Source organism: Peromyscus californicus, unplaced genomic scaffold, assembly GCF_007827085.1.
Source record: "Peromyscus californicus insignis strain IS unplaced genomic scaffold, ASM782708v3 Scaffold_10__1_contigs__length_136768540, whole genome shotgun sequence".
In the NCBI taxonomy this organism is placed as follows: Eukaryota; Metazoa; Chordata; class Mammalia; order Rodentia; family Cricetidae; genus Peromyscus; species Peromyscus californicus.
The window spans coordinates 61,911,304-61,936,985 of record NW_026294391.1 but is presented as its reverse complement, the minus strand read 5'-3'; the positions used below and the strand labels follow the sequence as shown (position 1 = coordinate 61,936,985).

Genomic DNA, 25,682 nt, shown 5'->3' with positions numbered 1-25,682 from the left:
GATTTATTTATTATTATGTATACTGTGTTCTGCCTGCATGTATGCCTGCATGCCAGAAGAGGGCGCCAGTTCTCATTACAGATGGTTGGGAGCCACCATGTGGTTGCTAGGACTTTAACTAAGAACCTCTGTAAAAACAGCCAGTGCTCTTCTTAACCGCTGAGCCATCTCTCCAGCCCAAAAAGAAAGTTTTTAAAAATTGTTTTGGGGGCTGGAGAGATGGCTTAGTAGTTCAATTCCCAGTACCACATGTCAGCTCACAACTGTAACTCCAGTTCCAAAGGGATCTAATACTCTCACACAGAATATATACAGGCAAAACACCAGTGCACATTAAATAAATAAATGAACCTAAAAAAAGGAAAAGATTATTTTGGGATTCAAAAATAAACCATATAAAGGTATATGGCATGAAATGTAATTACTAATTTCTAATGAGATCTCCAACACTTAGATATAAGGCTCCTTTTATACGTAGACAAAGTGTGTTCTAACCTTATCAACTATACCTGACTTACTTGCCAATGACTTTTTTTTTTCCCGAGACAGGGTTTCTTACTGTGTAACAGTCCTGGCTGTCCTGGATCTCAATCTGTAGATCAGGCTGGCCTTGAACTCAGAGATCTGCCTGCCTCTGCCTCTGACTTCTGGGATTAAAGGCGTGCGCTGCCACCACCACCTGGCTTGCCAATAATTTTTAATATTTCTTTCACTAAAAATTGCCATTATGCTTGGCAGTTGTGGCGCACGCCTTTAATCCCAGGACTCAGGAGGCAGAGGCAGGTGAATTTTTGAGTTCGAGGCCAGCCTGGTCTACAGAGTGAGTTCCAGGACAGCAAGGGCTACACAGTGAAACCCTGTCTTGAAAAAACAACAAAAATTGCTATTACTTAATTAGGTTTTGTTTTACTGCTGATAAGCTGGGTTGGTTTTTAAATTGTTTCATATTTTTTTTTTGTTTTATTCCCCACCAATCTGATTCCATTCAGGCAAGCTGATGAAGAATTCCAGATTCTGGCAAACTCTTGGCGATACTCCAGTGCATTTACCAACAGGATATTTTTTGCCATGGTGGATTTTGATGAAGGTTCCGATGTATTTCAAATGGTAAGATGTTTGGTTTCTTCTTTTATACAGGAATAAAGTATGGATAAAGCAAAAACCAGTTTGGTGATTATAAGAAGTTAAATAGTGGGGCTGGAGGGATGGCTACTTAGTTAAGAGCACTTGTTCCTCTTGCTGAGGACCTGGGTTTGGTTTCCAGAACCCACATCCATAACTCCAGTTCCAGCGGATCTGATAACCTGTCCTCTACAGGCACCAGGCATGCATGTAGTACACATTCATACATGCAAGCAAAACACTCAAACACATAGAATAAATAAATCTAAAAATATTGTTAAGTTAAATAGGAATAGTTTAATGTAAAAGGAAGAGTAGTTAGTGAACTAAAAGCAAAATTTGACTAATCAAAAGTAGTAATCACTGCCAACCAACTAAGTAAAATAGGCAGTAAGCAAGTAACATCCACCCGCTTTTAAGTTTGTTGTTGTGTGGCATGGTCTGTGTAACATAGGCTGGATACAAACTTCCAATCCTTCCTCCTCCATCTCCCAAGTGTTGGGACTGTAGGTGTTCATTGCCCTACCTCACAACTTACACACACACACACACACACACACACACACACACACACACAAAGAGTGTGTGTGTGTGTGTGTGTGTGTGTGTGTGTGTAAAGCAGAGAGGAATTTGTTCAATGTGGGAAGAACAGATAATTAGTGACACCCACCACTGGTACTAGTTTAAACAGAAGAATTGATTGGGACACAGGGAAAGAAGTGTATGTAATTAAACAGCCAGGTCAAGGTGTCATCTGATCATTGTCTCAGTTCTGGTTCATCAAGATGGTCAATCCAAGATCATCTCTGCCACCGAATGCAGCCTTGTCTTCCAGATAATTACCTTATTTGGCAGAAGGGTGTTCTTATCCTTCAAGGACTTGTTTTTCAGGGAATTCCACTTATACATATTTTTATTGTAAATACATAAAGAACAAGTCAGAGACAGTAACTTGTGTCTCTACTCCTAGCAGTTGGGAGGTGGCTGTCCTGGAACTCGCTGTGTAGACCAGACTGATCTTCAAACTCAGAGATCTACCTGCCTTTGCCTCCCCAGTGCTGGGGTTACAGGTGTGTGACCCCGTGTCTGGTGTTTTATTTCAAGACAGGGTCTCACTAAGTTGTTCAAGCTTGTCTTGAACTCAGTTTATTGCTCAAACAGTCCTCTTCCCATTTTAGTAACATGAGGTTGTTATAGCTATATAAATAATTTAGGTGTCATGAATGTATACTTAATTTTTTAATAGAATCTCTGAATAATCTAAAATAACTTGTATGGGAAATTTCCTGTTCAAGTTGTTATGTTACCTAGAAATTTCTATGTGGATAATAAAGTGTATTGTTACAGTCACAGGTAGCCTTGTGTTTGAAAGCCTGCTCCACAACAAATTTCAACTCTATGATCATGATCTTCATATATGTGAAAATCCTAAATTTCTACCAGGCATAGTGGTACATGTTTTTAATCCTAGCACTCAGGAAGCAGAGGCAGGAGGATTATTGCAAGTTCAAGGCCAGCCTGGATGACACAGCAAAACCCTGTCTGAAAAAAGGTCTAAATTTTAAAATTATTATTTGCCATCAAGATTATTTTCTTGGTAACTTATGTTTCCATGGCTACTCTTTATTTAGCTAAACATGAATTCCGCTCCAACTTTCATCAACTTTCCTCCAAAAGGAAAACCCAAAAGGGCCGATACATATGAGTTGCAGGTGCGAGGGTTTTCAGCTGAGCAGATTGCTCGGTGGATCGCTGACAGAACGGATGTCAATGTAAGTTTCTCTCCTTTACAAAAAAGTGTTTTTTACTGTCTTTGAATCTAAACAGGGGGTCATAGCTGGTTTTGTCTTCATGTCACTGAGATGGAGTAATTTGACGGTTCTTTCATAAGTAGGATTTGACAGCATCGTCTTGATAAAAAGTAAAATTATAAAATACCTTGTCTTAGCCTGTTGAGTTCAGACTAGAAACCATTTTCCTGACCTTAAGTGTGTGTAGTTGGCAAACATTTCCTAATCTAAAAGGTATTGTGTCTTGATTAACTGAAATAATACTATGCCTATAACATGTTGTTTCTAGGATATAGTTTAGACTGTTTGATTGGAGTAAAATGGTAAAAAAAATAGTATTTTTTCCTGAAAATACATTTTTTGAGTGCTTTCATTTCATTATTATTAATAGAAAATAAATTTTATATTTTAGAATGTTTTTCTCTCTCCTTTTCATTAGATTAGAGTAATTAGACCTCCAAATTATGCTGGACCCCTAATGCTGGGATTGCTTCTGGCTGTTATTGGTGGACTTGTGTATCTGCGAAGAAGCAATATGGAATTCCTCTTTAATAAAACTGGATGGGCTTTTGCAGCTTTGGTAAGTGAACTGAAGAAGAAAAATTGAAAAAGAACCTAATCTATATTCTTTACCTTTTTCTTTTTCTTTCTTTATTTTGTGTGTAGGCCACAGATTGACATTGGGTATCGTCCTCAGTCACTTCTTCAACTTACTTTTTTTTGAGATGTGGGTCTCTCTGAACCTGGAGTTCACCAGTGATCCCCAGAGATCCTCCTGTCCCCATATCCCTAATGCTGAGTTACAAGCACATATACTGCAACCAGAATTTTTTCTTGGGTTCTATTAGCTTTCATCTATGTGAAAAATAGCTTTTTGTTGTGTGTGTGTGTGTGTGTGTACAAATATGTTTGTGTACATACATACAACTGCACATGCATAGGCCAGAGAAGGATGACCAGAGTCATTCTCTGTTGTTCTCTGTCTTTTTTTTAAATCCCCCTGAGACAGGGTTTCTCTGTGTATCCCTGGCTGTCGTGGAACTCACTCTGTAGACCAGGCTGGCTTATTTTGGCTCTTTTGGGGGCCATTCATCCAGCTCTCAAATCACACATGGAGAGACTTACTATTACTTATAAACACCCAGCCTTGTCTTGGCTTGTTGCTATCCAGTTTTCTCAACTTTAAATTAGCCCATCTACCTTTTGCTTCTGGCCTTTTCCCATTCTTTTGCTTCTGCAAATCTTGCTCTTACTCCATTACTGGTTGTGTAGCTGGGTGGCTGTCTACTTCTTTTCTTTTCCCTCTATTTATTCTCTCTACCTGCCAGCCCCACCTATCTTCTCCTGCCTTGCTAGTGACCATTCAGCTCTTAAACCATCAGGTGTTTAGACGGGCACAGTAACACAGCTTCATGCAACAAATGCAACATAAACAAAAGTAACACACCTTAAATTAATATTCTGGGCTGGAGAGATGGCTCAGTGGTTAAGAGCAGTGACTGCTCTTCCAGAGGTCCTGAGTTCAATTCCCAGCAACCACATAGTGGCTCACATCACTTGTAATGAGATCTTGTGCCCTCTTCTGGCTGCAGGGACACATGCAGGCAGAATACTGTATACATAATAAATAAATAAACCTTTTTAAAAAATCATTCATTAATCAAGAAAATGCCGTATAGATTTTGAAAAAAAAAAAAAGAAAGAAAAAAAATAATATTCTACAACAGGCCTCGAACTCACAGAGATCTGCCTGCCTCTGCCTCCCGAGTGCTGGGATTAAAGGCGTGTGCCACCACCACCTGGATCCACCTTATTTTTTTAGACTGCATCTTGCACTGAACCTGAAGCTCCCCATTTGGCCTAGGCCAAAAAACTCTCGGGATCTGCCTGTCTGTTTCTTAACACAAGGACTCGAGGATGTACAGCCATGCCAGGCTTTGGGGGCTGGGGATTTACACTCAGGCCCTCTTGTTTTCACAGCAAGCAATTTACCCACTGAGCTGTGTCCCCAGCCCCATTTTTGTTTTGGTGAATATGCATGTTGGTGCTTGTTTGTGTAGGTGTGTGTGGAGGCCAGAGGTAACCCCCAGGTGTTATTCCTCAGGATCCATCTACCTTGGGGTTTGTTGTTGTTTTCAGAAGGTGTTTCACTGATTTGAGTGAGGTTGGCTGGAGTCCAGAAGAGGGCACAGGATCCCTTGAAGTAATAGGTTGTTGTGAACCACCTGGTGGAGGTTCTGGGAACCAAACTCCACTACTTTGCAAGAGAAGCAAATGCTCTTAACTGCTGAGCCATCTCTCCAGCCACATGCCCTCAGCCCCTTTTATTTGGATTCTGGAAATTGAACTTAGGTCATTGTTTTGATTACTTTTCTGTTGCTGTGACAAAGCACCTAACCAGGGCAACTTTATAAAAGAAAGCAGGGAGCCAGGTGGCAGTGGTGCACACCCTTTAATCCCAACACTTGGGAGGCAGAGCCAAGCGGATCTCTGTGAGTTCGAGGCCAGCCTGGTCTACAGAGCGAGATCCAGGACAGGCACCAAAACCACACAGAGAAACCCTGTCTCGAAAAAAAGAACAAAAAAAAAAAGTTGAAAAGAAAAGAAAGCAGGGCTACAGTTCATGATGGTGGAGTGAAGGAACAGCTGAGAGCCCACATCTCGATCCACAGTCAGGAGGCATAAAGTACTCTGGGAATGACACAACTCTTTTAAACTTCAGAGCTCACCCTCCTCCAAAAAGGCCACACCTCCAAATCCTTCCCCGACAGTTCTATCTACTGGATACTAAGCATTCAAACATAAGAGTTTATAGGTCTGTTTTAGTCAGTGTTCAATTGCTGTGAAGCAGTAGACCATAGCAACTCTTATAACGAAAAGCATTTAATTGGGGCTTGCTTGCAGTTCAGAGGTTCAGTCCATTATGAACATGGCGAGAAGCATAGTGGCACACAGGCAGACATAGTGCTGGAGGTAGCTGAGAGTTCTACATCTGAATCAGCAGGCAGCAGGAAGAGAGAGAGCCACTAGGCCTGGCTTGGGCTTCTGAAACCTCAAAGCCTACCCCAACAAGGCCACACTGATCCCAACAAGGCCACATGTCCTAATCCCTTCAAATAGTGACACTCCCTGTAGCTGGAAGATTTCCTGTGTCCTGGCCTGCTGGCAGTCGGGACAAATCTCTCCCACTTGTGTCCCCCAAGTAAACTCACAGAGGCTTATATTATTATAACTGCATGGCCATGGGTAAAGCCTTTTGCTAGCTAGCTCTATCTTAAATTAGCCCATAACTATTAATCTATGTATCCCCATATGTTCCATGGCTTTACCTGCATCCCATTACATGTTGCTCCTTAGGTGGCTTGCTGACATCTCTCCCCCTCCCCCCACCTTCTTCCTGTCTCTCTCTTTGAATTTCCTGCCTGCCTCTCAGCTGCCTTGCCATAGACCAAAGGGTTTTATTTATCAACCAATCAGAGAACACATATTTGCAGCGTACAGAAAGACATTTCATCCCCATCAACTCCCTATGAGCCTATGGGGGCCATTTTCATTGAATCCACCACAGGGGTTCATTCTCATTCAAAACTACCACATTCCACTCTCAGACCCCCCCACATAGAATTATGGCCATATCATAATACAAAATGCATTTAGTACAAATTCAAAAGTCCCCATGTTCATTTATCACCCTCCATCATGTGGGTCCCCTGGAGATCAAATACATTGTTAGGCATTTGTGGCAAATACCTTTATATGCAAAGCCATCTCTCTGGTCCTAAAATTTTGTATATTGTTGCTGGGCAGTGGTGGCACACGCCTTTAATCCCAGCATTCGGGAGGCAGAGCCAGGTAGAGCTCTGTGAGTTCGAGGCCAGCCTGGGCTACAGGGTGAGTTCCAGGACAGGCACCAAAACTACATAGAGAAACCCTGTCTCGAAGAAAAAAAAAAAAGAAAGAAAAAATAATTTATTTGAAAAGTAAAAATGTCTTATGTTTCCTAAATGGATAAGCATTTTCATGTACCTACTTATCTAGTCAATTGGGCTAGCTGGACCATGAATATTCCATTTTTTTTCCTAGTGTTTTGTACTTGCTATGACATCTGGTCAAATGTGGAACCATATAAGAGGACCACCATATGCTCATAAGAACCCCCATACAGGACATGTGGTAAGAGAAGTTGGGAATTTCTTTGCATTTTATACCAAAGTTAATGTAATTACGTTTACCCTGTGAGGCCAGAGCCAGCATATACAGGAACTAGATAGTTTTGATTCTTTAATCTCTGTTAAGGAACTCCAGTTACAATTAGAGCACACAGTACTCCAAAGTGGGTTGTTCTTTATTCCATTTGTTGAGTTCTTTTGAATAGGATGGCTAAGAAAGAAAGTCAGTCTCAAACTAAATATAAGAATTAATCAAGAATTTGAGCATCTATTATTTTTAGGCACTGTGTAGGTACTATCAGATTTGGTGATTGATTGGAAAAATGTGGTCCCTGTTGTCATGTTTACATTGTTTTTCCTCATTGTTTTATGCTCTCAAACATTAACTTTAAATTTGTATCAATAAACCAAATCCAGCCGGGCAGTGGTGGCACACACCTTTAATCTCAGCACTCAGGGAGGCAGAGGCAGGTGGATCTCTGTGAGTTTGAGGCCAGCCTGGTATACAGAGTGAGATCCAGGACAGGCTCCAAAACAACACAGAGAAACCCTGTCTCAAAAAACCAAAAAAAGCCGGGCGGTGGTGGCGCACGCCTTTAATCCCAGCACTCGGGAGGCAGAGCCAGGCGGATCTCTGTGAGTTCGAGGCCAGCCTGGGCTACCAAGTGAGTTCCAGAAAGGCGCAAAGCTACACAGAGAAACCCTGTCTCCGAAAAACCAAAAAAAAAAAAAAAATACAAACAAATAAAAAAACCCACTGTTTTTCTCATACATTTTTGTTATTAATTTTTATACATAGTATACATAGTATAAATACAAAGAAAGAAGTAAATAAATAATATAGAAATAGCTTTCAATAGCCTAACAAAGTATGGTACATGCTTACATACAGCAAGTGAATTGATAATTTCATAAGGTTTAACATATCATATTTTAGAGTTAGGACACTACAATTCAATGTATAATTTAAAGATTCCATTTTGTCTTCCTCTCCCAGAACTATATCCATGGAAGCAGCCAGGCCCAGTTTGTAGCTGAAACTCACATTGTTCTTCTGTTCAGTATCCTTTTACGATAAGTCTTTAGTGTTGGATTTTAATTTGCTTATTTTCTTACAGTCTTTTGCTCTCTGTACAGATTTGGTTGGAGCTGCTGTCCTAGTGCAGGCATAAGACCCTTTGGAGATTCTATTGCTTCTGTCTTCCTTCTTGACCCAATAAGTTATAGACTAAGGAGAGGCAAATCTTCAGTCTGACAAGCCAGGTTGATTAGCTCATTAATGTATGGATTTAGAAGAAAGATGAGGCTTAGGCAATGTTTAAAATGAAACATTAAACCGGGTGTGGTGGCGCACACCTTTAATCTCAGTGCTTGGGAGGCAGAGGCAGGAGGATCTCTGTGAGTTTGAGGCCAGCCTGGTCTACAGAGAGAGTTCAAGGACACCCAGAGCTGTTACACAGAGAAACCCTGTTTCAAAGAAATAAGAAATATCAATAAATAAATATAATGAAACATTATTTTAATAGGCTAAAGGCATAATTGGAGCTGAGATATACTTCAGTGGTTTAGCACTTACCTAGCATGTATAAGACCCTGAGTTCAATTCCTGGCATCGTTCAGAGAAAACCTAGATATAAAGAGCCACAGTAAGAAAAAGGAAAAATACTGGAGAAGAGACGTGGCTGAGTAACTTAACTTGAAAGCAAAAGCAAACCCAGCAGTGGGCTGGAGAGAAGGCCCAAACGGTAAAGAGCTTGCCTTCTGCCCACCCTGACAACCTGAGTTGGTTCTCCAGGACCAACACGGTGGAGGAAAGAACCAGTTTCTGTCAATTGTCTTCTAACCTCTACACATCTGCTGTGACACAAGTACACCTGTGTCACACACACCCATATATACAGCAATCAATTAATTATCAACATGGAAAATGGACAGGCGTTCCTCACAAGAGGCTACTTACTTAAGAGAAAGCAAAAGAAGGTAGAGATGAATATTGTCGGGTGGAGGGCCTCATCAGAACACCTGTTTCTCTCTTAGCACTTAATTACACCCACATGCAGCAGCATACATGTGCATCATGCCCATAATTAACTTAGGAATGGAAAGTACAGGTGATGTTCTCTGTTCTCCTTGAACATACTGGTTTTGTTTTAAACATTGATACTGCTTATTTTATTATTCAACTATGTGATGTGCTTACTGTTTGTAGTATTTCCATTTTGATGAATACAGCTACTGTTACTAAAATGAATAAGTATAAGGTCATGCCACATGAGGGATTTTCCTTTTTCATTAGAATAAGACAAAATTGCCTAGCTGAGTCATAATTTGTACTCTGAATATTAATTGTTGAAAATCTGGGAAGTTTTTGAGATTATTTTCCATTAAAAGTGAATTGCTATTGTCTTAAATGGTGTGGATTTCAAGTAAGTCCTTTTCAGAGATGATAAAGTGCTAACAGTGACTACTTAGTATTTTGTAGTGTATGAAGTTAGAAAATTGCTGTGTTCAGGCAGTTTATTTCACGGTATGATATCCAAAAAGCTCATTTTATACTTTTTTTTTAAATGTATGAGTGTTCTGTCTGCATGTATGCCTGCATGCCAGAAGAGGGCATCAGATCCCATTATAAACAGTTGTGAGTCAGCATGTGGTTACTGGGAATTGAACTCAGGACCTCTGGAAGAACAGCAAGTGCTCTTAGCCACTGAGCCATCTCTCCAGCTACAAAAGCTCATTTTATACATAGGTGGGATTTGTGTTTTTTGTTGTTGTTGCTGTTTTTCTTTTGTTTTGCTTTTTTGAGACAGAGTTTCACTGTATAGCTCTGACTATACTGGGACTCGCTCTGTAGACCAGGCTGGCCTCCAACTCAGAGATCCTCCTGCCTCTGCTTCCTGAGTGCTGAGATTAAAGGCATGCATCACCACTGCCAAGCATAAGCGGGATTTTTTTTCCTTTTTTTTTTTTTGAGACAGGGTTTCTCTGTGTAGTTTTGGTGCCTGGACCTCACTCTGTAGACGAGGCTGGCCTCGAACTCACAGAGATCCGCCTGGCTCTGCCTCCCAAGTACTGAGATTTAAAGGCATGCACCACCACCACCTGGTTCAACCTTACTTTTTAATTAAATCTTTATAATAAATAATATTGTATAATATTAGAGTATTAGTTTTGGTTACTGTTTTAAAATTAAGACTTGAAGGTTTATATATTCATCTTAATTTTCTTCATGAGAAACTGGGAATAGGAAAGTGGTATGTCTTTTGTGGCTACATGAATTCTCCTTAACCAGTTTTTCTAAGATGGTGGAGTTACCTTAGGCATGGTGCTTTTATGTGAAGCTGCTACCTCTGACATGGACATTGGGAAGCGAAGGAGTAAGTCACAGAGCACAGTGTTCCAATTCTGCCTTTAATGGAGAAAAAAACAACCCTCTCTAATTAATTTTCCCTTTATAGAAAATACAAAAAAGAAACTGAAACTTCTAAGAAGAGTGTTCTATATTATTCCACCAAAAACAACTAATAATTTTAATATAATCTATTTCTTTCCACTTTTTTTGGTTAATTTTTTTGTTTGTTTTGAGATAAGCTCTGCTATGTGGCCAAGCTGACTTTGACCTTGCAGTCCTCCTGCCTCAGCCTGCTCCATGTTCATCATCTCTTTCCACTCATAAGAACACCTTGTAGCCAGGTGGTGGTGATGCACACTTTTAATTCCAGCACTTTTGAGGCAAAGGCAGGTGAATCTCTGAGTTCGAGGCCAGCCTAGTCTGCAGAGCAAGTTCCAGGACAGCCAGGGGTACACAGAGAAACCTTCTCTCAAAAAACCAAAACCAAAAACATGCAAAAAACACAAGAGCATCTTGATTTTTTGAGACAGGTCTCATAGAGCCTAGATCGGTTTCAAACTAGCTAACCTTGAATTTCTGATCCTCATCTTTCCGCCTTCCAAGTATTAGGATTAAAGATAATGCCATTGTGTCTGGTTCTGTGCTTTGGTGGGGACTGAACCCAGGGATTGGTATGTGCTAGGCAAGTACTTTACCAACTAACCCACTGCTCCAGCCCTGTCTGTAAAAACGATTTAAAAAACTGTGTATGTGGGAACCAGACTTGATGGTACTGGCCCATAATTCCATACATTTAGGAGGGTGAGGTAGGAGGATCACAAGTTCAAGGCCTAACTGCTCTATAAAATGAGATGGAAGCCAGACTGCAAGACTGTCTCAAAATAAAACAGTCAAAAGAAGACTGGGCATATAACTGTGGTAGAGTACTTGCCTAGCATGTACTAGGCTCTAGATTCAATCCCCAATATCCAAAACAAAACAACAGAAAAAACTGGGCAGGCCTGGGGATATAGCTCTGTGGTGGGGTGCCTGTCCTACACAGACAAGGTCACCAACAGTACTAAAGGAGTGTGTGTGTGTGTGTGTGTGTGTGTGTGTGTGTGTGTGTGTGTGTGTGTGTGTTTTGAATTTTATACTCACTTTAAAAATTAAACCCTTGGGAGGTAGAAGTAAGATTTATGCAAGTTTGAGGCCACACTGGTGAACATAGCAAGTTCCAGGACAGACAGGGCTATATGTTGAAGACCTTTCCTTAAAACAAAATAAACAAAAAAAACCTAGGTAGAGAGTGTCAGCACACACCTGTAATTCTAAAACTTGGACCCCTGGAAGCATCAACTTTTTATGCTTTAGAACATTCGCATATTATTGAGTGTGGTAGTATAGTCTATAATCCCAGCACGCCAGACTGAGACAAGATGATTGCTGCCAGGTCAGGCTTTCCTTTAATAGGTAGCAAAACCCTGTCTCAAAAACAAAAAATCTGTACAAGGTGACACACAATTCAAGCGCTTGGGAGATAGAAGCAGAAGGAATAAGGAGTTCAAGGCCATCCTTTGCTACATAGTGCGTTTGAGGTCACCTCAGATTACATAAGACCTTCCAAATATTCACACATTGGAAGATGCCTACAATATAATTTCTAGTTAGCATAATCTCTGGAATTTTGTTAAAATATAAAAATCATTCATACCTAATATTTTATTTTCTGTAAAAAGATGAATATATTAGACTTCTGATTTAACAGATACTTTTGCCAAGCATGGTGGTGCATACCTGTAATCCCAGCAACTTCCAGGCCATTCACTGTTACATAGTGAGACCCTGTCTCAAAAAATTATAAAAATAAGCCGGGCAGTGGTGGCGCACGCCTTTAATCCCAGCACTCGGGAGGCAGAGCCAGGCGGATCTCTGTGAGTTCAAGGCCAGCCTGGGCTACCAAGTGAGTTCCAGGAAAAGGCGCAAAGCTACACAGAGAAACCCTGTCTCGAAAAACCAAAAAAAAAAAAATTATAAAAATAAATCCTTCATGTTACAAGAAGAATATATATTTATTAACCATTTAATATATAATACATGTCTGATTTTTTAATTTTCTAGATTTAAGTATTTTCATTTATTATATTATTTATTTCTTGTATGTTTGTGTGCACACATACATGCATGTGAATGTGTGTGAGCATGCTACAACATGCATGATGAAGTGAAAGGATAACTTGTAGGAATTCATTTTCTCCTGCTATGTGGGTCCTGGGGATCCAATTCAGTTAGTCAGGCTTGGCAGCAAGTACCTTTTTTTACTTTTCTTGATGGCCCAATTGTGATTTGTTTCTTGTTTTTTTAAACTTTTTTAATTTTTTTGTTTTTAATACATCCCAGTTGCAGTTTCCCCTCCCTCCATTCCTCCTATTACCTCTCCCACCTCCCCTTTCCCCCATATCCACTGTCCTCTGTTTCCCTTCAGAAAAGAGCGAGCCTCCCAAGAGTATCCACCAAACACAGCAAGATACAATAAGACCAGGCACAAACCCTCATATCAAGGCTGGATGAGACAACCCAGGAGGAGGAAAAAGTCCCAAGAGCAGGCAAAAGAGTCAGACACCCCCACCCCTACTGTAAGGAGTCCCACAAAAGCACCAAGCTAACAAACATAATATATATATATATATATATATATATATTTGCAGAGTACCTAGTTCTGACCCATGCAGGCTCCCTGATTGCCACCTCAGTCTCTGTGAGCCCCTATGATTCGTGTTTAGTTGAAGTCTGTAGGCCATGTTCTCCTGGTATCCTTGACCCCTCTGGCTCCTACATTTCTTCCTCCCACTCTTCTTCGGGGTTTCCCAAGCTTGAAGAAGAGGGACCCAGGGGAGATCTCCAATTTGGGCTTACTCTCTGCCTGATGTTTGGCTGTGGATTTCTGCATGTGCTCCTGTCAGCTGCCAGTGGTAGCCTCTTTGATGATGATTGAGCTAGGCACTGATAGATGAATATATAAGGATATTGTTAGGAATCATTTTATTAATTTTTTTTCTAAAATAGATCTCTGGGCTATCCAGCTCTGGTTCCTGGTCATCCAGGCAGTGGGCATGGGCTCCATCTCAGGATGTGGACCTCAAATTAGACAAGTCACTGGTTGGCCACTCCCACAAGTTCTGTGCCTCCATTGCCTGAGTACGTCTTGCAGGCGGGATAGATTATAGGTAGAAGGTTTTGTGGCTGGGTTATTGTCCCAGTCCCACCTCTGGAAGCCTTGCCTGGTTACAGGGGATGGCCAGATCAGGCTATGAATCCTCCATTACTATAAGTCCTCCCTAAGGTCACTCTTGGAGCATCCTTGAAGTTTCTCCTAGACTAGATTTCCACATCTCTCTCTCTCTCTCTCTCTCTCTCTCTCTCTCTCTCTCTCTCTCTCTCTCTCTCTCTCTCTCTCTCTCTCTCTCACACACACACACACACACACACATACTCTCTCTCACACACAAATGCCCTCCTGTTCCAGTACACTCTCCCTCCATCGCCACCCCCCACACAAACACACCTGATCCCTCCTGTTCCCATCACCACCCACTCCCAGTCCACCCGATAATTCTATTTCCCCTTCCCAGAGACATCCATGCATCCCCCTTTAGATCCCTACTTGTTACTTAGCATTTCTGGGTCTGTAGATTGAAGCATGATTATCATTTACTTAGCAGCTAGCATCCACTTAAAAGTGAGTACATACCATGATGTCTTTCAGGGTCTAGATTACCTCACTCAGGTAATTTTTTCTATTTTTTGTTTGTTTTTTGAGACAAGGTTTCTCTATAGCTTTAGCTGTCCTGGAACTCACTCTGTAGACCAGGCTAGCCTCAAACTCACAGAGATCCTCCTGTCTCTGCCTCCCAAGGTGTGCGCTACAGGGTTTCTCTGTGTAGCTTTGTGCCTTTCCTGGAACTCTCTTGGTAGCCCAGGCTGGCATCGAACTCACAGAGATCCGCCTGGCTCTGCCTCCCGAGTGCTGGGATTAAAGGCGTGTGCCACCACCGCCTGGCTTGATATTTTTTTTAACAGCTGAGTAATGCTCCATTGTTTAACTGTACCACATTTAATTCATCTACTCTTCAGTTGAGGAACATCTTGGTTTTTTTCCAGTTTCTGGTTATTATAAAGTTGCTATGAACATAGTTGAGCAGTTGTCCTTATGGTTGGATGGAGCTTTCTTTGGGTAAGAGTGGTATAGCTGAGTCTTGAGGTAGATTGATTCCCAATTTTCTGGGAAAACTGCCATAATGATTTCCATAGTAGCTCTACAAGTTTGTACTCCCACCAGCAATGGAGGAGTGTTCCCCTTGCTCCACATCCTTGGCCAGGATGAGCAGTCACTTGTGTTTGATCTTAGCAATTCTGACAGGTGTAAGATGGGATCTCAAAGTAGTTTTAATTTACATTTCCCTGCCTGATGGCTAAGGATGTTGAGTATTATTTTATTTCTCAGTCATTTTCTTTTCCTCTATTGAGAATTCTCTGTTTAGATCTGTACCCCATTTTTAAAATTGGATTATTTCTTTTCTTGATATCTAGTTTCTTGAGTTCTTTATATTATTTTGGATATTACCCTCTACCTGATATGGCATTGGTGAAAATATTTTCCAATTCTATAGGCTACTAATTTGGCCCCTTCATGGTGTCCTTTGCCTTACAGAAGTTTTCAGTTTCGTGAAGTCCCATTTACTAATTGTTAATGTCAGTGCCTGTGCTGTTGGTGTTCTGTTCAGGAAGGTTGTCTCCTGTGTCTGTGTGTTCAAGGCTGTTCCCCACTTTCTCTTCTGTCAGGATCAGTGTTTCTGGTTTTATGTTGAGGTCTTTGATCCACTTGGACTTGAGTTTTGTGAAGGGTGATAAATATGGATCTATTTGCATTATCTACATGCAGACATTCAGTTTAACCAGCACTATTTGTTGAAGATGCTTTCTTTTTTTTCCATTGTATAATTTTGGTTCTTTTATCAAAAATGAGGTATCTATAGGTGTATGGGTTTATGTCTGGATCTTTGATTCAATTCCATTGATCAGTATGTCTGTTTTTCTGTGAATACCATGTGTTTTTTTGTTTTGTTTTGTTTTTTACTATAGTTCTGTAGTAGAGTTTGAGATCAGGGATGGTGATACCTCCAGCAGTTCTTTTATTGTTCAAGATTGCTTTTAATCTATCCTGGGCTTTTTGGTTGTTTTTGGTAAGATAGCTATTTTTACTATGTTGATCCTACTGATCCATGAACATGAGAGGTCTTTCCATCTTCTTGATATCTTCTTCTATTTCTTTCTTCAAAGACTTGAAGTTTTTGTTTTTGTTTGGGATTTTGTTTGTTTGTTTGTTTGGGAGAGAGGGGTTCAAGACAGGGTTTCTCTAATAGATCCCTGGCTGTCCTGGAACTTGTTTGTAGACCAAGCTGGCTTTGAGCTCACAGAGATCCGCCTGCCTCTGCCTCCTGAGTGCTAGGATTAAAGGCATGTGCTACCACACCTGGCTAGACTTGAGGTTTTCATTTTGCAGGTCTTTTGCTTGCTCTGTTACCCCAAGCATATTTTATATTATTTGTGGTTATTGTGAAGGGAGTTGTCTCCCTGATTTCTTTCTCAGTTCATTTGTATACAGAAGGGCACTGATTTTTTTGGAGTTAATCTTACATCCAGCCACTTCACTGAAAGTATTTCTGAGCTGTAAGAGTTCCCTGGCAGAATTTTTTGGGGTCACTTATGTGTACTATCTTATCATCTGCGAATAGCAATACTTTGACTCCATCCTTTCCAATTTGTATCCCCTTGATCTCCTTTAGTTGTCTTATTATTGCTCTAGCTAGAACTTCAAGTACTATATTGAATAGATAGGGAAAGAGTGGACAACCTTGTCTTGTTCCTGATTTTAGTGGAATTGCTTTGAGTTTCTCTCCATTTAATTTAATGTTGGCTTTAGACTTGCTGTAAATTGCTTTTATCATGTTTAGGTGTAGACGGATGAATCTCTCCCGTCCACTATTCCCAAATACCTGGCAGCCACTTCCCAAATAATTGACTTGGAGGCTTAATATAAATTATAAATGCCCAGCCAATAGCTTAGGCTTGTTGCTAGCTAACTCTTACACTTACATTAACTCATAATTCTTATCTATGTTTAGCCATGTGGCTTGGTACCTTTTCTCAGTATGACATTCTCATCTTGCTTCTCTTCATTTGCCAGCAACTCTCTGACTCTGCCCTTCCTCTTCCCAGAATTCTGGCTCTCCTGCCTAACTTTATCCTCTTCAGCTATTGGCCAGTCAGCTTGTTTATTAAACCAATCACAGTGACATATCTTCACAGTGTACAAAGGGATTATTCCACAACATTTAGGTATGTTCCTTGTATCCCTACTCTCTTCAAAACTTATGAAGGGGTGTTGGATTTTGTTAAAGGCTTTTTCAGCATCTAATGAGAAGAAAATGTGGAGTTATTTTCTTTCAGTTTGTTTATGTGGTGGATTACATTGATAGATTTTTGTATGTTGAACCATCCCTGCATCTCTGGGATGAAGCCCACTTGATCATGGTGGGTGATCTTTTTGATGTGTTCTTCAATTTGGGTTGCAGGTATTTTATTGATTATTTTTGCATCAATGTTTATGAGGGAAATTGGACTGTAATTTTCTTTTTTTGTTGAGTCTTTCTGTGGTTTGAGTATCAGGGTGACAGTGGCCTCCTAAAATGAATTGGGCAATGATCCTGTTTCTCTTTTGTGGAATAATTTGAGGAATATTGGTATTAGCTCTTCTTTGAAAGTCTGGTAGAATTCTCCCCTAAAACCATCTGGCCCTGGACTTTTTTAGGTTGGGAGACGTGTAATGACTGCTTCTATTTCAGTAGGAGTTATAGGTCTATTTAAATTGTTCATCTGATCTTGATTTAACTTAGTAAGTGGTACCGATTGAGAAAATTATCCATTTCTTTTAGATTTTCCAATTTGGTGGAGTACTGGTTTTTTAGTTGTTTTGTTTGTTTGTTTGGTTGGTTTTTTTTTTTTTTTTTGGTTTGTTTGGGTTGGGTTTTTCAAGACAGGGTTTCACTGTGTTGCCCTCGATGTCTTTGAACTTGATCTGTAGACTAGTCTGTCCTGGAACTCACAGAGATCCACCTGCCTTTGCTTCCTGGATGCTGGGATTAGAAGCATATGCCACCACCACCCCACCCCAGCTTTTTCTTTCCTTCTTTTCTTTGGGTGGGGGCGGTGTACAGTTTTTTTAAAGTACGTCCTTGGGCTGGAAAGATGGCTCAGAGGTTAAGAGCACTGGCTGCTCTTCCTGAGGACCAGAGTTCAATTCCCAGCAACCACATGGTGGCTCACAACCATCTATAATGAGATTAGTGCCCTCTTCTGGCAAATGTATACATAATAAATAAATAAAAATATATTAAAAAAATAAAGTACGTCCTTATGATTCTCTGGATTTCCTCTGTGTCTGTTGTTATGTCCCCCTTTTCATTTCTGATTTTGTTTATTTAGATATTGTCTCTCTGCCTTTTCGTTAGTTTGGTAAGAATTTGTCTATCTTGTTGATTTTCTTAAAGAACTGAGTCTTGGTTTCATTAATTCTTTGTATTTTTCTCTTTGTTTCTATTCATGGATTTCAGCCCTCAGTGTGATTGTTTCCTGCAGTCTACCTCTCTTGGGTATGCTTGCTTCTTTTTATTCTAGAGCTTTCAGGCGTGCTGTCAAGTTGCTACTATGAGATCTCTCCGGTTTCTTTATGTAGGCACTTGATGCTATGAACTTTCTCCTTAGCACCGCTTTCCTTGTGTCCCATAAGTTTGGGTATGTTGTGTATTCATTTTCATTGAATTGTAGGTACACCACCACCTGGCATCTTTTTTTTTTAAAGATAGTCTCACTATATAGCCCTGACTAGCTTGGAATTTGCTATGTAAAAAGAGCATGCTTGCATCTGAACTCCCCATGTAGATCAAGGTGGTCTTGAACGATTGGTTCTATATTTTACCTCCTGAGTATTGAATTACATGTGTGCTCCACCACACATGGCCTTTCTTTAAGATTTTTGTTTGTTTGTTTTTGTTTTTGTTTTTTTGAGACAGGGTTTCTCTGTGTAGCTTTGCGCCTTTTCCTGGAACTCACTTGGTAGACCAGGCTGGCCTCGAAATCGCAGAGATCCACCTGGCTCTGCCTCCCGAGTGCTGGGATTAAAGGCGTGCACCACCACCGCCCGGCTTAAGATTTATTTTTATAATGCTTAATTATATGTCTGTCTGTGTTTGTCTGTGTATGGGTATGCGCGCGTGAGTATAGGTGCCCTTGGAGGCCAGAGGTGTTGGATCCCTCCTGGAATTGGGGGTTACAGGTGATTGTGAACTACATGATAGGAGTGCTTGGAGGTAAACTTGTGTCCTCTGCAAGAGCAGTCCTTACTGCTGACTGCTGAGCCATCTCTCCAGCTCTATGTTTGACCTTTTTTGTCTTTTGGAGATGATCTCACGTAGGCCAAGCTGATCTCACACTTACTATGTAGTCTAAGCTGGTCTTGAACACCTGATATTCATACCTCCTCTTCCCAAATGCTGGGATTACAGACATAAGACAATAGTTTAACATTAAATTATTGAAGGCTGTGATGCTTTTATTTAATTTATCTTTTTTATCTCTCAAGACAGGGTCTTGCTATGCAGCCCTGGTTAGCCTGGAACTTGCTTTATAGACTGACCTGACCTTATATCCTGCTGCCTCTGCTTCTGCCTCATGAATCCTGGGATTATATGCATGTACCACCATGTCTAGTGAGTGTGATATATTTAAAGAAATGTATTGTTTCATTTGATTAAATTGCACAGGAACACAAATAGACAATTGCAATGTAGTGGAGTAAGCTTACGAGCAATGCAAACTCTGCAAGATTAAAAAGATGGGAGCTGGGCATAGTGGCAGATGCCTTTTATTCCAGCACTTGGGAAGCAGAGGCAGGTGAATCTCTCTGAGTTTGAGACCAGCCTGATGTACATGGTGAGTCCCAGAACAGCCAGAGCTACACAAAGAAACCATGTCTGGGGCGGGAGGTGGGGCGGGGATGAGAGTGACTCTCAGAGAAGCCCATACCTATGCTCTGTGATGTGCCTTTCTTCCAGGGCACCCCTCTTCCTCCTAAGCCTTGTCTTCAGAATCCAGAGTAAAATGATAAACCCTATCACTTATAATAGAGCTTAAATCTATTGGAAAGCTGTTTCTTAGTAAAATTTCCTTTTTGGAAGTATGAAGCCTACACTGTGCTGGTGATTTAGTAGGTACAACCTGATGATTTTTACTCTTTTTTTTTCCTCACAGTGATGTGTGTGGCTGGAATTGGACTTGTTGTGTTATTCTTCAGTTGGATGCTCTCTATCTTTCGATCAAAATACCATGGCTATCCATACAGGTATATTCTTATTTTACCTATACTTAAAATACTTAGAGTTAGTATTATATTGCTTTATAATATTTTGGTTTTTTGTTGTTTTTCTTTCTTTTTTTTCGAGACAGGGTTTCTCTGTGTAGCAGCCTTGACTGTCCTGGAACTCACTCTGTACACCAGGCTGGCCTCGAACTCACAGGGATCCTCTTGCCTCTGCCTTCCAAGGCAGTAAGTTCCAGGACAGCTAGAGCTATTACACAGAGAAACCCTGTCTCAAAATAATAATAATAATAATAATAAATTTAAGAAAACCTTACAAACAAAACTCCTTATAACCCCACAAAAGAAATCCAAGGGCTGGGACTAAAGGTGTGCACCACTGCACAGCCTGTAATATTTTTATTGCTTAGCTTTTTATTCCTTCATTTTGAAAAGTCTCTTGACTTCTACTTTTTTTCTGTTTTGGTTTTGTTTTTGTTTGCAACAGGATCTCACCTACCCCAGGCTAGCCTTAAACTCCTGATCCTCTTGTCTCTATCACCCAAGTTCTGGAATTATAGGCATACACTACCATACTCAGCCTTTTGGAGGGGGTCCTTTTATTTAAGACTGTGTTTTATGTGTTGTTGGTGGTTTTTTGTGTATCCCTCACTGGCTTGTAACTCATTATGTAGACCAGACTGCCTATGAACTTGGCAGCAGTGCTTCTGCATCCCAAGTGCTGGTACTAGGGGCATGTACCTCCCTTGGCCTGGTCTGTGTGGTATTCTCGTTCTCTCCCTCTGTCCCTCTCTCCCTCTTTCCCTCTCTCTCTCCCTCTCTCCCCCTCTCCTCCCCCCCCCCTTTGAGATGGGGCCTCCAAATCATAGAGATCTGCCTGTGTTTGCCTTCCAGTGCTGGGCTTAAAGGTTATGTATCACCATGCCCAGCTGTCTGGTGATTTCTTTTGTGGGGTTATAAGGAATTTGGTTTGTAAGGTTTTTTTATTTTATTTTATTTCATTTTTTGGGTTTTTTGAGACAGGGTTTCTCTGTGTAATAGCTCTAGCTGTCCTGGAACTTACTTTGTAGACCAGGCTGGCCTCAAACTCACAGAGATCCAACTACCTGTCTCCCAAGTGCTGGGATCAAAGGTGTGTGTCACTACCACCCAGTTTTGTTTGTGAGTTTTAAAAAAATATTTTATTTTTTTATTTGTGTGTGAGAGAGAATATATATACTACATGTATGCAGAGGCCAGAAGAGGACATCATTTCCCCTGGAGCTGGGGTTAGAGTTATAGGATGCTCTATGTGGGTACTAGAAACTGAACTCAGGTCCTCTAGAAGAGCAGCAAACACTCTTAATCACTGAGCCATCTCTCTGACTCCTTGGTTTTTTGTTTATTTGTTTGTTTTGTTTTGTGTGTCCGTGTGTGTTTTAAGAAGTGGTGTCATGTTTTCTGGAGCTGGAGTCATCGGTGCTTCCCAGTACCCATGTATGTCAGGTGGCTCACAGCCATCCATAACTCCAACTCCAGGGGATCCACTGCCTCTAGCTGCTGAGGGCACTTGCACTCGTGCACACATACATGCAGACACATACATAACACATAATTAAAATTAATAAAAATAAATCTATAAAAAAATCAGAAAAGGAAACAGCTACATAGTTTGAAATGTTCATAGAGATCGCTGTTGCTAGGGGAGGAAATTGTTATATTTTAGGTTCTTGGTTTTGCTGTTACAGGGAACTGAAATGGTGGCTGGACTGTGTTGGTTCTACAAACTGAGTATTGGTTAACATAATTTTTTCTAAACTGTTTGTTTGTTTGTTCGCGACAGGGTTTCTCTGAGTAGCTTTGGTGCCTCTCCTCGAGTTCGCTCTGTAGGCCAGGCTGGCCTCGAACTCACAGAGATCCGCATGGCTCTGCCTCCCGAGTGCTGGGATTAAAGGCGTGCGCCACCACCTCCACCCGTGGTTAACATAATTTTTTAAAGATTTATTTCTATCTGTATGAGTATTTTACCTGCATGTGTATATGTGTGTATAGCACATGCATGCCTGGTGCCCACAGAGGTCAGTGAAGGGTTTTGGGGCCCCTGGAACTAGAGTTACCAGAAGTTGTGAGTTGCCATGTGGATGCTGGGAATTGAACCTGAGTCTTCTGCAAAAGCTGTAAGTGCTTTTAACTGCTGAGCCACCACTCCAGCTTATATAATTTCTGTTTTAATACATCATCCTATGGTATACCACTATGAATACTGAGCCAGGTATGGTTATTACAGACCTATAATCCCAGCACTCGGAGGCAGAGGCAGGATCACATCTGGATTATCTTTGCCTATATAATGAGTTTGAGGACAACTTGGACTATCTGAGACACTGTCTCAAAAAAAAAAAAGGAAGACTACTGGGTCTTTCAGTGTTTCTCTTTTTGTTATTGATACTCAGGTCATGGTACGTATATTAAAATCAACATACTATGTATTTATAAGAAGTTTTCTATCAGAGACTAATATATTATTATATATTTTGTTTCAGCTTTCTGATGAGTTAAAGAGGATTACAGAGACACAAACTGTGTGGTAATAATGGAAACTGAAAAATAAGAAATATGTGGTGTTTGAAGAATGCAACTCATGTATTTTGTATTACCTCTTTTTTGTCAAGTGATTTAAATAGTTTAATCATTTAACCAAAGATGTGTAGTGCCTTAACAAGCAATTATAAGATCATGAAGTATTTGAAATTATTCTCCTCTTAACTTTCCCTTCCCTATGAACTTATGAAACATTTGATTTTTGTAGAATTAAGTACTTTATAATAATTTAAAACTACTACTTCATTTTACTTAGAGCAAAACTTGAAACTACTTTAGTTAACTTTTGGTCATCTGATTGATCTTCTACGAGGTTGGGGATGGAAGGTTCTAAGCAGGAATTTCCACCTCTGCCTATTACAAACAGCTGCATCTGGAAGCCATCATTAGTTTTCCTCTGGGCAGGTGTATGAGATTTACATCTTTCCTTTTGGGCCAAGGTATCATATGCACTATGTGAACTTCTGAAAATGGACCATGTAGCCTTTGGAAAGTTAAATCTGTCTTCTTCCTGTATCTTTCCTACTGAAATCAGAGCTACATATGCCTTTTTTATACATTAAGAAGTACCTCTAACTACAAGCCTATGATTTCTGCATGAATATGCTATAACTACCTTGTACATGGAAAGATTTCTGACTCATGTTTCTAGTTTTATTTAAAGGCCCTTCTCTAATAATAATAATTTGTTGCTAAAAATCAGTATAACTTATAAGTGGTCTCAAATGTTTGTGTAAGTTAGTTAGACATTGTCGTTAATCTCATTTTTACCTAACAGAAAAATAAGCTGAGTTGTGTTCATGGAAAGGACTCTCTTAGAAAGAGAAAAGAAAATCATGAAATGTTGATTTGCTGCCTATGGATAGAAATGAAACGTTTTGCCAGGCTTATGGCAGACATAGGCTGGTCTTTGTTTGTGGCCAGCCTGGACTACATAGTGAGACTCTGTCTCAAAAAAAAAGAAAGGAAAGAAAAGAAAAGAAAAGAAAAAGAAAGAAAAGGAAGAGAAATGAAATGTTTTCAAGCTGAGGTTGTAGCTCGGTAGTAGAGTGCTCGCCTAGCATGAGTAACACTCTGGGTTCAATCCTCAGTGCCACAAGTAAAAGGACCTATTTCTTAAAACCTGGTCTGTGAATTCTGTTCATTTGTTTGTTTTTAAAGGCTGTTCCTTGAAACCTGGCTGTTTTTTAAATAAGTATTCCTTGAAGCCTGCTCTGGCTTTTGTTTTTTTTATGTGTTTGTTTTCTAAAAGAGATGTTTCTTGAAACCTGGTCCTTTTTCTTTGTTTTTGCCTTTTTGAGATATAGCACTGGCTGGTCTTGAACTCCCTTATGGAGACCCAACTCACCTCCAGCTCACATTGATCCTCATGTCTCAGCTTTCCAAGTGCTGGATTACAGGCATGCACCACCATTGACCCTGATCTGCTTTCTGCTATCGTTTTAGAGATACAAAGAATCGGGGTGTGCACATGTCTCAGCTCTTAGTTGCCCTGGTGGCTGAAGTGGGATCCCTGCAGTCCAAGAATTTGAGGCACAGTCTAGCATCATATCAACACCCCATTTAAAAAATATGCCTATAATAAAATTGTGAAGGGATTGTGTTTGAATTTTGTCTTTTTCTCTGATAGCAGAAATAACCATATAAGCTAACTAAATTTCCATGAGGAATATTTAAGTCATGGTTATAATATGTCTAACTCTGGCCTCCACCAGAGTTGTGAAGAGTAATTGGAAATGCCACTGTTAAGAACATGTGGGGTTGGGATATAGCTCAGTGGTAGAGCACTTGGCTAGCATGTGTGAGACCCTGGGTTCAATCCCCAGCACCACAAAAAAATGAGAATTATAACTGAAAAAATGTAAAGAATATTAGAAATGCTGCATTTAAAAGATACAGCGATGGGTATGTGCTTACATTGATGCAGTATTTGCCTACCATACAGGAAGCCCTGGGTTCGATCCACTACATCACATAACCCAAATGTGCTGGTGCATGCATGTAATCCCAGTGCACTCAGGAGACAGACAGGGAGATCAGAAGTTCAAGGTCATCCTTGGGTACATAGTGAGTTTAAGGCCAGCCTGAGCTACATGAGACCTTATCCCAAAGACAAAAAGAAAAGATACTGTGACTTTTCCTGCTGTCATGTAATAGCCCTCCCTTATCTTATATAATAGAGGTTTGTGGAAAGAAGACATGATTGGCCAGAAGAAATGTTTTACATGGGGTTTTTGTTGTCATTGTTACAAATTTGATGAATAAGAGGATACAGTTGACTGTTCCTTATAAATTGAGTGATTCAGCTATTCTTGTACTTGTCTCTGCCAAATGCATTTAGGCTGTGGTTTTCAGGAAACTTGGGCGACACCACCCTGACTTGTAAGGTTGAACTGGGCAGTACTCCCACTGTGTATCTGTAGTTCCAGGTCATCTTCCATGGTTAGTGTTCTGTCTGTTTTCTCTCTGTTTAAGAGCAACATTCTTCAGCACGAAGAAAGGCGTGCTCTGGCTAAAATCTGTGGAAAGCAGATTTTCTCGCTTAAAATAGTGTTACTTTGGGGGAAAATTTAAATTTAGCTTTTATCTGAAGTGCCTTAAGTAGATTCTTACTTTTCTAGTACTGGTTTAAATATAATTCATTACGTATTTTTAATATACTGTTCAAAAATGATACGTTATTATGGCAAAGATAAGCAAATGTCTGGCTTACTGCTTCCTATCAATAAACTTTTGCAATCTAAATTACAGGTGTTTGATTCTCTGTGGTATTCATTTCTCCTCTGTTACTGTTAGACAATACTCTGACTAGAGCGCCTAAGGGAGAAAGGGTTCATTTTGGCTCCCACTTCCAGGGGAGTATATTATTGAGAAGACATGGCAACTGGAGCATGAAGCCCACAGGCAGTCTGGATGCAGGAGGAGAGCCAGGTTATATAACCCCCAATGATGACCTCTAGCAAGACTCTATCTTTTAAAGCTTCCACAGCCTCCTGGCGGCGGCACACCTTTAATCCTAGCACTCAGGAGGCAGAGGCAGGTGGATCTCTGTGAGTTCGAGCCCAGCCTGGGCTACAGAGCGAGATCCAGGACAGGCACCAAAGCTACACAGAGAAACCCTGTCTCGAAAAACCAAAAAAAAAAAAAAAAAAAAAAAAAGCTTCCACAGCCTCATACTACCACTGGCTAGAGACCAAATAAATGAGCCTGTGAAGGCATTTCCCACTCAAACCATGGCACCTCTCTATACAGGG

General features: G+C 40.5%; 1 protein-coding gene across 1 annotated transcript in view; it reads left to right on the top strand.

Annotated features, from left to right (window-relative positions):
- Magt1 (magnesium transporter 1) overlaps positions 1-25,176 on the top strand; it is a 43,025-nt gene extending 17,849 nt beyond the window's left edge. Inside the window, exons 3-10 of the mRNA XM_052734641.1 lie at positions 990-1,107; positions 2,754-2,894; positions 3,352-3,492; positions 6,996-7,085; positions 8,079-8,142; positions 10,384-10,458; positions 19,782-19,872; positions 22,371-25,176. Of these exons, the coding sequence (XP_052590601.1) occupies positions 990-1,107; positions 2,754-2,894; positions 3,352-3,492; positions 6,996-7,085; positions 8,079-8,142; positions 10,384-10,458; positions 19,782-19,872; positions 22,371-22,386 (736 nt within the window). The 3' untranslated portion in view covers positions 22,387-25,176. The remainder of the gene's footprint in view (positions 1-989; positions 1,108-2,753; positions 2,895-3,351; positions 3,493-6,995; positions 7,086-8,078; positions 8,143-10,383; positions 10,459-19,781; positions 19,873-22,370) is intronic.
- The last annotated feature ends 506 nt before the right edge of the window (positions 25,177-25,682 follow it).